A 14,388-nucleotide genomic window follows, 5' to 3' on the forward strand; every position below is an offset into this window, starting at 1 on the left:
GTTTGGTAAAAAATTAATGGCTTACTGGTAAACATGAACTTTTGTTTTATGAATGTAAAGAAACATTGTTCTTGTTTATCCCTTATACAGTATCAGTGATTACAGCTTAATAAGACCCATACAAACACACCTTTACTGTCTGAATTTAAACAACATAAAAGAGGAGAGTTTAACATAAAACCTCCTTAAAAACTCACCACAACACCGAAAGTGTATTCATCCACCTCTGAAAATAGTCCACAACTGCTGCACCATCTCCCTCTGATGGTGTCTCCTTCATGTCTTGTTTGATCGCTCCCCCTAGTGATGAAAAATAGAACTGCACACACTGAGATTTATGATGTGTTGTTTCTGTTCTATTGTGAATCAAATTTATATTTAAGAATCATTGCATTCTGTGTTTATTTACATTTTCCACAGCACCTATCCCAACTATTTTAGAATTGGGGTTGTAAATCTTTCATAAATGTTGCTGCTTTATATGATTGTTTTACTTGGAGCTTTGGATTTAAATTGAGGATTGATTGATATTTAGTGTTTTTATCTAAAGTAAAACTCCACACAGCTGCTTTGGAGATTTTGTCATCCCAGGATTTCTGAGAAATGGTGTGACTTCAAACATGAGTGAAACGGAAAGTAAAGCAGGGAGGGGAGGACACTTAGATAAGATAAGGGGAGACTTAACAGCTGCATTTACAGCAGATAAAACTTTTATTATTCAGAGTCTGTTTCTGTGAAATCATGAGTCCAAAGAGCGTTAGTCCTCTGATATAAACTCTGCTCCGTCTGACTCCTCAGACCAGAGATCTTCCTGAAGCTGACAGGTGAACAACAGGTAAGAACGCTCTTAAACGCGACAGACACAACAGGATATTAACACCATAGTGAACAGAACAGTATAAATGTAACTGGTGACCTGAGCTTCTGTTCACTGCCAGTAGAATCACTGTCTCATATTTTTACTGAAATTTTAAACTAAATGCCACAGAAAATGTCAAATTATGTATTCTAGTTTTGCAGAAATGTTTTTATCACTGCAGCCGATGTCAGAGAAAAATCATGACCAATCACAAGATAGCAGCACAAATCATGAATGAGATACGGCAACAGAACGGGAACTTCCTGTAGAAGCTGATGTGTTCCTATGTAGCAGACTGTCATTAGCATCCAGCATTTCCATGACAACAGGAAACAAGTCATGTCTGTGATGGCGGCTCCGTCATCACAGCCTCTGCTACAGGACCCGTCCTGTTTGAACTAAAATGAGGCTTTCTCTGGCTTTGAAAACTGCTGGAAATGTCTGACTTAATGTAATAATTCTAACAAATGTTAGCTTTTTATTGATTATGTTACCAACGTGGATGGCACGTTGTTAACATAAAGTAGGAAAGTAGTGTCAGACTTCATATCTAAGCCACGATCTGCACAAATGTCAGGATGCCAGACAATAAAGTAGAAAAAACTGACACAGCGTTAATGGAAAATGATTAAACATTAAAGAGAAGAAAGTGGGTTAAAAGTGGAAAAAATTAAAACTGATCAGAGAGAAAAAGACAGTACAAAATGATCAGAATGCAGCAAGAAAGGGGGTTAAAGTGGCAAAAATGGCCATTTAGTGGTTTAACAGTGACAAAAACGAGAAAAACGTGGCAAAAGTGCTCTAAATGTGGCAAAAATAGGATAAAATAGCAAAAAAGTCCAAGAAACGGGTGAAAAACAACAGGAATGGGTGAAAGGAGACAAAAAACAGCAAAAAGTTGCAAACATGGCCATTAAGAGGAAAAACTGTGTCAAAAATGAGTGGGAAAGGTGTCAAAAATGGGCTAAAACAGCAAATAATTTGGAGAAAGGGGTAAAAAAAAAAAAAAAAAAAACAGCAAAAAATTGGTCCAAAAGGCAAAACAGTACAAAATGAGCAGAATGCAGAAAAAGAAATGGTTAAAGTTGCAAAAATGGGCAAGTGAAGGGCATAATGGGCCAAAAGAGTGACAAAAATAAGTGAAGAGAGGAAAAAATAGGTAAGAAGGGGCAAAAATGCATTAAAATGCCAACTTAGTTGGAGAAAATAGCTTAAAAAAACAGCAGAAATGGGTTACAAGTACCAAAAATAAGTTGCAAAAATGGACTAGAGATCGCAAAAAGATGTGGCACAATGGATAAAAATAGCAAAAATTGTGCCAATATAACAGTGACAAAAATAAGCAAAAATTGGGTGGTGGTAGTGCGTTGTAAAGTAGCACCAGTAAATAATCCCATGTGAAAGAAAAATTAGAGCCTCACACACTTTATAGCTCCTAAATGAGACAACTGTTAGCCAGGATGCTAGCACCACTGCTACTGATAAACACACATACACTGATATTCATAAATCACAGCTGGAGAGAAAAACTCATGCAAACATGTTAAACAATCATTTCAAAAACATGCAAATCAGAGATTTTATTTTGGTATATCCTCAAATGAGAAGTAGAATTGTGGTTCCATGCAAGCTAAATCAGTGTTTTGGATGTTCTCTAACAAAGATTTACTGATTTAATACAAAGCTGTCAGTGATTAACTGGACAGAGTCATGTCCATGAGTTCACTGTGTGTGCTTTATGACTTTATTATTTCAGTTACGACACAATATGGGAGATGAATGCTGATAACTTCTTCTTCTTCTTCTTCTTCACAGCCATGAAGCAGAGGCCACTGACTTTTTCTTTCTTTTCCATTCAGAGAGCTGATAAGCTGCTCCATATTCCTGCTCCTGTAGATCTGTTGTCATGGCAACGTGAGTAACAAGTGATTCAAAGACATTTCTTTATTTCATCATAGCCAAAATAAGTTCATGTTTTAATGTAAAAATGTTTGCCAAATGTATGTCAATGAAACAAAACTCCAAAAAAGAATCTGTGATGGGAGAACACAGATTCAGGGAAATGAGACATTACAGGGTCTGATTTGTTGTAAAAAGATTTTACCTCCAAATAGGTCGTTAGCAGTCATGTGATCCCAATGCAAGATGGAAGGGAGGAAGTGAAGAACAGTTAAAGGGAAAGGAGGAAAATTAGTACTTTATAGCTCTAAATGGACCTATAGGCCTATAGATCACTTCTACATATAGTAACTTTAAAAAGTTTTGACCTTCGTGGATATTGTTACCTTTTATTGATTTGAAAAATCAATCACAGTCAATACATGGTCATAGCATGATGCTGCTGAGAAGCATCCCCACAGCACGATGCTGCTGAGAAGCATCCCCACAGCACGATGCTGCTGAGAAGCATCCCCACAGCATGATGCTGCTGAGAAGCATCCCCACAGCATGATGCTGCCACCTCGTGCTCCACAGTGGGGATGGCGTGTTTGTGGTGATGTCAGCGTTTGGCGTTTCCATTCTGGTCTCATCAGACCAAAGAACTTTCTTCCTCTTGACCATGGAGTCTCCCACAGTCCTTCTGGTGAACTCTAGTCCAGATTGAATCTGAGTTTTCTTCAACAGTGTCTTTCTCTTTGCCACTCTCCCATAAAGCTCTGACTGGTGAAGAACCCGGCCAACAGTTGTTGTCTGCAGAGTCTCTCCATCTCAGCTGCTGAAGCTTGGAGCTCCTTCAGAGTAGTCATAGGTGTCTTGGTGTCCTCTCTCACTAGTCTCCTTCTTGCACGCCCACTCAGTCTGTGAGGACGGTCTGATCTAGGCAGGTTAACACATGTGACATATTCCTTCATTTCCTCATGATGGATTTAACTGAACTCTGGGGGATGTTCAGAGACTTGGAGATGTTTCTGTCTCCATCCCCCGACTTCAACTTTTCAAGAACCTTTTCTCTGAGTGTTCTTTTGTCTTCATGATGTAATGGTGTAGTGCAGTGGATAATTGCATATTTCACAGGAATCGTTCAAATAGTGATACAAGCATGACAATTTGGTACACGTACTCTTCAAGGTCTACTCTTTTCAAAAATAATGGTGGCCACGAAAAAAATCCAAGATGGCAATCATTTTTCAAGATGGCTGCCTTATTTGACCACATTTTGCTTTATTTCATTTTTTAAAAATTGTTGCCTAAGGATTATTTTTAAGATAAAAATGTTTCTTGATAACCAGCTTCATGAGTTTAATTATTGTCATAACATAAAATTTGATTACAAAGATGGCATCCAAGATGGCCGCCATTAATTTAAAGTATTCATACCTAGGCAGCTACTGGACATACATACATGATTTTTTTGGTGTGCACATACATTTTTTGGGTCGTAGAATCCAGTGGAGCCATTTTCACATTAGTAAGTACAGAACTGAGGCAATGATGAGAGCTTACTAATGCAATAGTGTGAATGTCAGCATACAACCAGGGCAAACACATCGCTGCTGTGTAACTCAGCATGGGGTTCAGTGTCAGCTGATCTAGCTTTACTAATACTGCAGTATTAGAGTAGTAGTTGTAGTACAGTTTAGTTTTGTGTCCCAAATGCTGTCTAACAGCCCCATATCAGTTAGCTAGTAAACAGTAGTTGGTAGGTATTAGATATAGTTAGATAGCTGCACCTGAATTGACAGGGCGTGCCAGCGCATGAGAGCCGAGCCAAGGGTAGGAAGGCTCTACATGACTTGCTCATGTAGTTACCAGGATGGTGTACAGATCACACGGGACTTAAGTGATGGCCTTCCACAACAAGGGCAAGAAAACTGCCTGGCAAACATGGGGCATTTGTCCAGAGGCCTTCCCTGTCTTCTCCAAGCTGAGCCAGTCACCTCTCACAGTAGAAGATGGCGACCTGGAGATACTGGAGAAGTCTGTCATACTGATGGATGACAGGTCCAGCACTGCTGTTTTAGTATTTACAGTATGACCTTGGTGGGTTAGTGTGACAAAATGTAAAAATGTATCAGTTCAATTCATTCTCTTCTTATTACTTGTTTATTTATCTTTTTTTTTAAATGCCATAGTGAAATAGTCACTATTGTCAGAAGTACCTTTGAGTTTTGACCCTGGTGGTTATTTATGATGGTGAAAACAAAAATAAAAATCATTATTATACGGCTGTGTTAATATTTATTTTCCTTGGCACCTGCACTATTCGATTCACGTGAAAATTATTTCATCACCTTAAAGGGTTACATTAACCGATAAATCGATGCCACATTCTTGACTACAAAGATCATTGCTGGTTCTGACTGAGACGTTCTTGATTACTTTGCCATCCAATAGAAATATGATGAAATGAACAGGGTACCATTGCTAAACTTTGGCATTCTTTTGGAACTAACATGGCAGCTGACAAAATCTTTGAATGAATGTAAAACTTTAAGTTTCTTATAAAGTTTTCCTTTGAATCACCTAACTTTGAAAATATGGGTTGTAAGCCAGGATATGCATAGATCTGTGTATTTTTTCTTTGTTGGATAAATAACTTTGGAAGAAAGAATTTGTTCAAGGAATTAGTGCATTATATGGAAGCCCAACTGCTCGAATAAAAATAAATGGATATTTATCAGATACAATCAAATTAGAACGAGGAACGAGACAAGGCTGTGGAATGTCACCGTTACTTTTTGCTCTCTATATAGAGCCGCTGGCTCAATGGATAAGACAAGCTGAACATATTAAAGGCGTCTCAATTGGTCATGAACAACATAAAATTGCATTATATGCGGACGACGTACTGGTATACCTAACTGAACCTTTAAATTCGTTGACTGATCTGATGGAAATTTTAGATTCATTTGGACTTTATGCAGGATATAAGCTCAATGTTCAAAAGACCCAGATTCTGACATTTAATTTTACTCCAACAAAACAGTTACAAGAAAAATTTAAGATGAAATGGGATCAGACTACATTAAAATACCTAGGTGTGCTGTTACCTAAAGAAATAACAACACTGGGGGAGATTAATTATAATCCTCTTTTGACTCAAATTAAAGCAGATATACAGAGATGGAGCTGTAACCCATTTATTAGTCTTATTCAAAGAATTGAAATGGTCAAAATGAACATTCTTCCAAGATTTCTCTTCCTATTTCAAGCACTCCCGGGGAAAAAACCCCGGGTAAGGTTTAAAACTCTCCAACTTCCAAAAGATGACGGAGGTATGGCACTACCGAATATGAGAGACTATTTTTATTCAGCCCAGATAAGACCATTACTAAATCTTTGCAATAAAGACTACAACTCTAGATGGAAGGAAATAGAACTTTCACTGACTAAGGACCAACCAATCCAGGCAGTGTTAGCAAATCAAGATTTAGGAAAAATTATAGACAATGTACAAAACCTCTGGATAAAATTTCAGCTGAAGGTCTGGAAGTCCATCAGAGAAGATTATTATTTGCAGGAAAAATTTAGGTTAATAAGATGGCGTGCCTACGACCCAGACTTTATGCCTAATCGGTCAGACTCCAGATTCCAAAAATGGATAGCTCAGGGAATCACAACATTATATTCGGTTACCGATAAGGGTCACTTGATGAGCTTCCAGACAATGAAAGATAAGTATTCTCTTGAACAGCAAGACTTTTTCAGATATTTAGAGTTACGTCACTATTATGACAAGACTCTTAAAAACCAACCAACAGATATGGAAGAACCCATACTAAAAGAATTTATAGCAGCATACAAATCAGAGATTAAAAGGGGAAGCATATCTAGGTTATATAAAGGCTTTATAGCAAAAAAATCTCATTCAACAGAATACATAAAAAACAAATGGGAGAAGGAAAGCAATGTTGTTATTTCACAGGAAGAATGGAGGAAGTATTGTGACTCTCTATGGAAATGTACAAACTCATTCACATGGAGAGAATTTGTATGGAAATGTTTAGTTAGATATTTTATTACTCCAAAACAAAAATCATATAAAGGGGAGGACTCAAAATGCTGGAGACAGTGTGGGAGTCAGGATGCTAATCATTGGCATATTTTTTGGGAATGTCCATCAATGAAAACTTTTTGGTCAAAGCTGCATAAAAAAATTGAGAGCATATTTGATATGAAAATACCGTTCAGTTTTCACACTTTATTCTTTGGAAAGGTTGACTTTATTTCAGGACATTTTAACATGTATTTATTAAACATTCTAATATCGGCTGGAAAAAAAGACCATAACCAGACATTGGCTGCATCCTGACTCCCCCACAATCGAAGAATGGGAGGATATAGTTAACGAAATTTATGTTATTGAAAAAATTACTTTCTCCCTTCGATTACAAATGGACAGATTCACACAGCTTTGGTCAAGATGGATTACCCACAAGCGTCAGCCCCAGTAACTTTTTGATTTCTATAAACTAACAAGATGGATACTTTATAAATGCAATTTGATGTTAATCTCATAACCAAATCTTTGCATAAGTACCCACTGAATGTACACACATAGCATTCTGTATATTGTATTTTTATTGCACACTAATTGTTTATGCTTTTCAGTCTTAGTTGGAAAAAGAAATCTTGTTGATCAGTCTCAGTATTCAAGTGTATGTTGATGTGATTACACATTCCTCAAGACTGTGCATAGTTACTAAATGAAAAGATTGTAACTAAAAACAGGGAAAAATGGGAATTCTGAGAAAAGAAGAATTTTCAAGAGAAGTCATGTCAGATACAAATATGTCATTGTGGATTTTTCTTACCTTTTGCCATGTAAAAGCATGACTGTAGATATGTAAAATTACCCTGAATTTCCCCTAAATAAAGAATTGCAAAAAAAAAAAAACTTTGGAAGACAGGATCAAACAAAATAGGTAATATACTGTATATATTTATATATATATATATATATATTTTAAAGATTTGTTTTTGGGCCTTTTCGTGCCTTTATTTGGATAGAGGAGGACGTGAATAGACACAGAAACAGGGGCGAGAGCAGGGGAGCAGCCGGATTAGAACCCGGGCTGCCCGCATACATGGTGCGTGCCTTAAACCATTGACTACCAGCAATATTTTTAAATGAAAATATATGTTTCATGGCAGACGTCCTTAATTGCCATTTGATGAAGCAGTTCAGGTAGTCTTAATGGTTATTGGAACAAGTCCATTAGATTTTCTGACCCGAGAAAGGTAGGATTAGACACAAAAATCATTTGTCTATCTCTATTAGTAGCTGAGATATGGGGAAATTTGTCTTTTGCGGCAGCCATCTCGGACGCCATCTTGGTTAAAGTCTAATATGCAACTGCCATAGACAAAATCCCCTTCACTTGCCATTTTAGTGTCCAAAAACCTAGACTTGGACAATAATTGTGTTTTTTGTCTTCAATTTTTAACCCATTACAATGGGGCTCAGTGTGATGTGTGGGCCATCTTGGAAAATTGTCGCCATCATGGATTTTTGCATGGCCAGCGTTTGTTTTTGTTTTTTTTTTTAAGTAGGCTTTGAGGAGTACATGTACCAAATATCATGTTTGTATCACCATTTGAACCATTATTTCACTTAACCACGCCACTATATATGCTTCCATATAGTTCATGCTTTTTGACATAAAAACAAGTTTGGCAGTCATTTGGAGAAACTTACCTTTCTTCACAGAGGGCTTTTATTCTGTATTTTTCCATGTCTAATAATTTAAAACTTCAGAAGAAGGACAGGGCTGTGACAGGAGGGAGATACTGACAAAAAGCAGGAAATACTTGGCTGGTATAAAAGTCATGATGGTGTGAGTTAGAGTGGACACAGAGTTGATGGGATGGGTCTGACCAGGAGAGGAGACGATGTTCACAGGATCAGGAAGGATCTGTCTCTACAGCTGGTAGACTGACTGTGCTCATTGATAGTAACTCATTTAATGTCTTTATTTTTACAGGAACATCTTATCCAAATATGACTCTATCCCCAAACGGCTGATCCGTCCGGGATCTCCAAACATCTACAAGCTTCTACCAGAGACACAGAATATTGGAGGCCTGACTAGACTGACCTTAGGAACAAAAAACATGATCAAGGTGAACAAAACCATCTTACTGGTTGGTGAAACAGGATCAGGAAAGTCTACTCTGATCAACTCTCTGGTCAACTACGCCATGGGAGTGGAGTGGGAGGACAACGTCTGGTTTGACATCATAGAGGAGAAAAAAAGTCAACCTGAAAATCCAGAGGAAAAGGATGATCAGTCCAAAAGTCAGACATCAGACGTGGTCGTGTACGAGATCTTTGGTTTTGAAGGTAAACCTCTGTCCTACTCTCTGACCATCATCGATACTCCAGGATACGGAGACACCAGAGGGACTGAATGTGATGACATTGTTAGTGAAAGACTGCTCGACCTGTTCAGTTCAAAGGATGGAGTCCATGAGATCACTGCTGTGGGTCTGGTCATGAAAGCTTCTGTGAATCGACTCGATGACAGACAAACTTACATCTATGACTCAGTGCTGTCTCTGTTTGGAAAAAACATGGAAAACAACATCATTGCCCTCATCACTCACTCAAACGGTAAAAAACCCAAAAATGTTCTGACGGCCATCGAGGCAGCAAAGATAACGTGTGCCAGAGATGACAGGAAACAGCCGATCTACTTCCTGTTTGATAACTGCCAGAATGAAGACAGAGATGAGGATGAAGAAGACCCTGATCATGCATCTGAAATAACCAAGAAAGGAATGAGACAGTTCACAGAATTTTTAGGAAGAATTGAACCTCAGAGGCTGCAGGTCACAGTGGATGTTCTTGAGGAGAGAAAGGGGCTACACGCCTGCATTGGAAATCTGCAAGAACGAATCGAGCATATTGAGGAAAAACGGAAAGCGATTAAGAAGAATGAGAAAACTCTGAGGCAACTTGAAGAAGATACTGAGAAAAAAGAGGGCACCAAGGTGCCGATTGAGAAGACATACAGAGAGAAAGAATGGTTTGATGTCAAGAGAAGATGGTATGAAGGGTTGAATAAAATGGGAGCTGTGTGCTGTGAAATCTGTGAGGAGAACTGTCACTCTGATTGCAGAGTAGCCATTAATGCGGGATTTTGTGAGGTCATGTCAAACAACTACTGCACTTCATGTTCTAGGAAGTGTCACGTATCACATCATGTGAAAGAACACAAGAAGTATGTGACAAAGACAAGAATAGTCTGGTGTACCCCTGATGAAATACTAGAAGAAGCAAGAAAGATGCATGAAGAATGCAAGGATTTGAAAAGCTATTTGGAAAAACTTAAGAAGGAGGAGAAAGACCTTCAGAAAGAGAAGGACAAGTTGTTAGAAGAGTCCTTCCAGCATATTGTCAAGCTGGAGCAGATCGCTCTGAATGCCGACTCCCTGTCCATCCTTGTCCACTTGGACTTCCTGATTAAGAAAATGGAGGAGAAAGGAGACACTGAGAAGGTCAAGAAACTGAAGGAGATGAGAGCTCGAGTAGATAAAGGAATGGAGAGGGGAATGCAGTACAAAGAAGGAGCAGGTGGGAAAAGGAGGAAACTGCAGGAAAGCAATTAAAACCAGAGGCAAATCCAGACTTTTTTTGATAGGGTGGCCTGGAGCCTGTTTGCCCAGACAAGAATGATCATTTATTTACCCTGTCAGGTTTCCCAAATATATTTTTTCTGCTCACACTTCCTTTTACCCTCAATTGTAAACAATATACTTAAACTCCTTCACTTGTGGAAAAGAGTCACTCCCCACCTGGAGGGTGTAATCTACTAGCTGCTGTCAAAGACTGTCTAAATGATATTAACTGCTGGATGGCTCAGAACTTTCTTCAACTCAATAATTCCAAATCCAAAGTCGTTCTTTTCAATATTCAGAACTCTCCCAATACAATCACAAACAGCCTTGGTCCATTGTCTTCAAATTTTAAATCAACAGTTCGAAATCTAGGAGTAGTATTTGACTCCAACCTCACCTTAACAACACACATTAATAAAGTTATACAGTCATGCTTTTTTCATTTACGCACAGTTGCCAAAATAAAACCAATTCTCCACCAGTCAGATATGGTAAAGGTAATCCACGCTCTCATTTTTTCCCGTCTGGACTATTGTAACTCTCTCTTGTCTGGTCTCTGCCAAAAATCCCTCTCTCGCCTTCAACTGGTTCAAAATGCAGCAGCTAGGCTCCTAACCGGTTTTAACAGACGACATCACATCACCCTGATTTTAGCGTCTTTACACTGGCTACCCATTAGTTTTAGAATTGATTTTAAGATTTTACTTATTACTTTTAAAGCACTGAAGGGTCTGGCTACAGAATATATTATAGAACTTTTAATCCCCTATGTCCCAGCCCGCAGCCTCAGATCCTCGGGTGGGAACCTCCTGGTCGTTCCAAAGTCGAGACTCAAATCTAAGGGTGACAGGGCCTTCTCCATCAGAGCCCCTCGACTTTGGAACGACCTACCCTAGGAGATAAGGCATGCAGAATCATTGACATCTTTTAAATCACTTCTTAAAACTCATTTTTATAGACTGGCTTTTATGTGATGTCGTCTTCTTATTATTTGGTTTTTATCTTCTCACATATTTTAATTTAATTTCCTCTTAATCTCACCTTTACTCCCTGTCAACCTCATTTTATTTCCTTGCCCCTTGGCTGTTTTTAATCGTTACTGTCTTCCTCACTCTATTGATTTTATGTCTTTATTGCTTCCCTTTTGTTTACCTCTGTTATAATATTTATCAATTTTATTGCTTTTACAGTTTTAGAGCTTGTTTTACTCTGTTTTAATATCTGTTTTTGCCTTCTTATTTACATTTTACTGTTTTACTTTTAATTTCTCATGTCTTTAGTTTTGGTGCTCTTGGTCTCAGCCTGTGTAGCTGGGTTCCTGCATTGCCTGGGTTCCTATCGTTCTAATGTCATCTATGTGAAACTTATCATGCTGCTGTCTTGGCCAGGACTCCTTTGTAAAAGAGATTTTTGTATCTCAATGGGAATAAATCCTGGTTAAATAAAGGTTAAATAAATAAAAATAAATAAATTGTTTTATGGTACTGTTGTCTGTGTCTTGCCTGCATCCTGATGATGTTCATGATGTTTTAGTTGGGCAGTATGGTTTCATGTCTGCACTCTGATTGATGTCTGTGATGTCTTAGTTTGCATGGCATCACATGACGTCTAGCTTTTGATGTATTTGGATGTTGATGAATTATTATCTTGTCCTTATTTAGTTTCTTTGGAGTCTGCTGATGTTGTCTGCACGTCATGTTCTGTCTTCTTGTCTTCTGTTCGGGTTTGTTGCTTTGTTTTTCTGCTTGTGTCTGCACATGTCAAAGCACTTTGTAAACCCCTGTTTTTAAAAGTGCTATACAAATAAAGTTATTATTATTATTATTATTAACGGCATCTTACAGTAGGGGGTGCTACAGCAAAACCATTGAAATTTGTAGAGAGGTAGATGTTGATCATGCATGTGAAATTTGAAGGAAATAGGATGTTTCATATGAGAGTTACACCCACTTCCTGTGTCATGGTGAAGAATCAAAGTGGCCACCATGGCCACTGGGGCATCCGGGAATGAAACATGTCGATGTTGGTACAGATATGGAGAAGTTCAGGTAAAAATCAGAGCGTGATAGGTTAAACACAGTAAGAGGAATACAGAAATGACCCACTTCCTGTCCAATGGAAAAGGAACAAAATGGCGAACATGACCACTGGGGTGTCTGTTAATGAAAAATGTCAATGTTGGGACGGATATTGAGTACTTCAGGTCAAAATTAGAGCACAATAGGTTCAACAAACTAAGACAAATGCAGAAATGACCCATTTGCATCACTTCCTGTTGGCGGTAGAGGGCATGATGATGGCTTTTTTTCTTGTGGGCGTGTTCAGTGTGATACTGATGTGTTGCCAGAACAATTTGAAGACCATAGAATGATCTACCCCAAAGTTAATTCAGGTGGAGCCGGTGGACTTCCTGTTAGGATTTTGGCATGGGTCCAAGAGGCTTTTCTTTAGCGCTGATGATGATCCATATGCAGAGTGAAAATCATAGGCCTAGGATGAACGGTGTAAGGGGGCTGAATTATTTTGTGGCAACCCAAAAGTCATACATGAAAAATCAACGGAGTAAATGTTCACCTGGCAGAAGGGGGTGCTGTGACAAAGTGCTGATATTGGTGTATTGATGTATTTAGGACCAATGTGTGATTATCCATGTGAAGTTTGGTGATGATTGACATAAGCACTAAAAAGCTACAAGACAATATCGTAGAATTTTTACTGTAAAAAACACACCAAAAATAGTGTAAAATCTGGCCCCTATTACGGCCCCGCCTCCAGATGAAAACATGATCTACAGGTGGTCTAGTTTATGCAAAAAAAATTCTGCAGTCCATCAGATGAAATCCCTCGGACAAGTTTGTTCAAATGCAAAATGTGTGCTTTTGTGAAAACACCAACATTTGACCAAAAATGGTTTGTAGTTCAGCTCCTGTACATTTTAGAGGATGGTCATAGTGTAAATTTATGTTCGTCTCGTCATGATATATATGTGTACCAATTTTGGTGCATGTAGGTCTTACCCAGGAGCCTATCTCACTTTTGGGATGGGGCCCCTGTGCAATGGTATGCACGGTTCCACTCAAATACAAAAATTTTACTCAGGGGACAATTTTGGGTAAAGTTTGGTGAGTTTTGGAGCATGTTAAAGGCCCCAAATTAGTGTTTCTTTGGACGGAATAACAATAGCAAACAGCTACAGTTTCAATAGGATCTTCGCCGATCCTAGGTAGGTGCTCAGGCCCTAATAAATGATGGAAACTGAACAAATAAATGATGTGGAAAGGAGGAATTATACTGTTCTTTATAACACAAACACAGCAGTGCCTGTTTCTGTAAGAAGCCAGAAACCTTCTGGACTTTACTGAAACACGCAATGAAACATATTTGGATGAGATGATACACCTGCTCTATAATCAGCATCACAATGCAGGTGGGCCATCTGATGCTTTGTTAAAGGCCCACAAAAAGTGTGCTCTCTAAAACTTTGTAAACAAGTCAAAAGGCACAGCTTTAAGGCTCCCTGGTTGTGTTGCTGGCCTATCACTGCACATACGCACCACTGTGCAGAGATGCTGAGCCATTATCCAGTTCTCTGGGGAAAAAACACCCCTTTCCATGTAAAATTGGCTTCATTGCATTAAACGTCTAATGACGAGGACAGTTAAAGCATTACATTAATAGAGGAAAGATCAGTGAACTGTCTGTGACAGCTGATGTAGGTGTGCTGCAGTTCTTTTGATGATCAAACTTTCCAGAGATCAGATGACTTTAATAAAAAATGATGTTTAAATAAGGTCAGGAAACATTACTGTGACATTGGCATCACTACTGCGTGGAAGAGCTCAGATGGCTTTAACATGGAGTTTTTTGCAAACTCCACCAGGAGAGTCTTCATCTCTCCACTCTGCCATAAAGCACAGATCTGCAGAGCGCTGCAGTGATGGTTGTCCTTCTGGAACTTTGTCCCATCT

At 38.6% G+C, this 14,388-nt stretch overlaps 1 protein-coding gene across 1 annotated transcript; it reads left to right on the forward strand.

Annotated features, from left to right (window-relative positions):
- The first annotated feature begins 4,643 nt into the window (after positions 1 to 4,643).
- Positions 4,644 to 10,460, forward strand: LOC121525207. Its single transcript, XM_041811062.1, has 2 exons — positions 4,644 to 4,801; positions 8,785 to 10,460. Exons 1-2 carry the CDS (start codon positions 4,644 to 4,646, stop codon positions 10,409 to 10,411), a joined length of 1,785 nt encoding a protein of 594 aa, XP_041666996.1. The 3' UTR covers positions 10,412 to 10,460.
- The last annotated feature ends 3,928 nt before the right edge of the window (positions 10,461 to 14,388 follow it).

This window comes from Cheilinus undulatus, linkage group 17 (genome assembly GCF_018320785.1).
Source record: "Cheilinus undulatus linkage group 17, ASM1832078v1, whole genome shotgun sequence".
NCBI lineage: Eukaryota > Metazoa > Chordata > Actinopteri > Labriformes > Labridae > Cheilinus > Cheilinus undulatus.

Excerpts from the sequence above, each read along its gene's own strand:
- LOC121525207 (XM_041811062.1), top strand. The coding sequence starts at position 4,644 with ATGGCCTTCCACAACAAGGGCAAGAAAACTGCCTGGCAAACATGGGGC. Across the intron at positions 4,802-8,784 it reads GTCATACTGATGGATGACAG|GAACATCTTATCCAAATATG; the intron begins GTCCAGCACTGC and ends TTATTTTTACAG.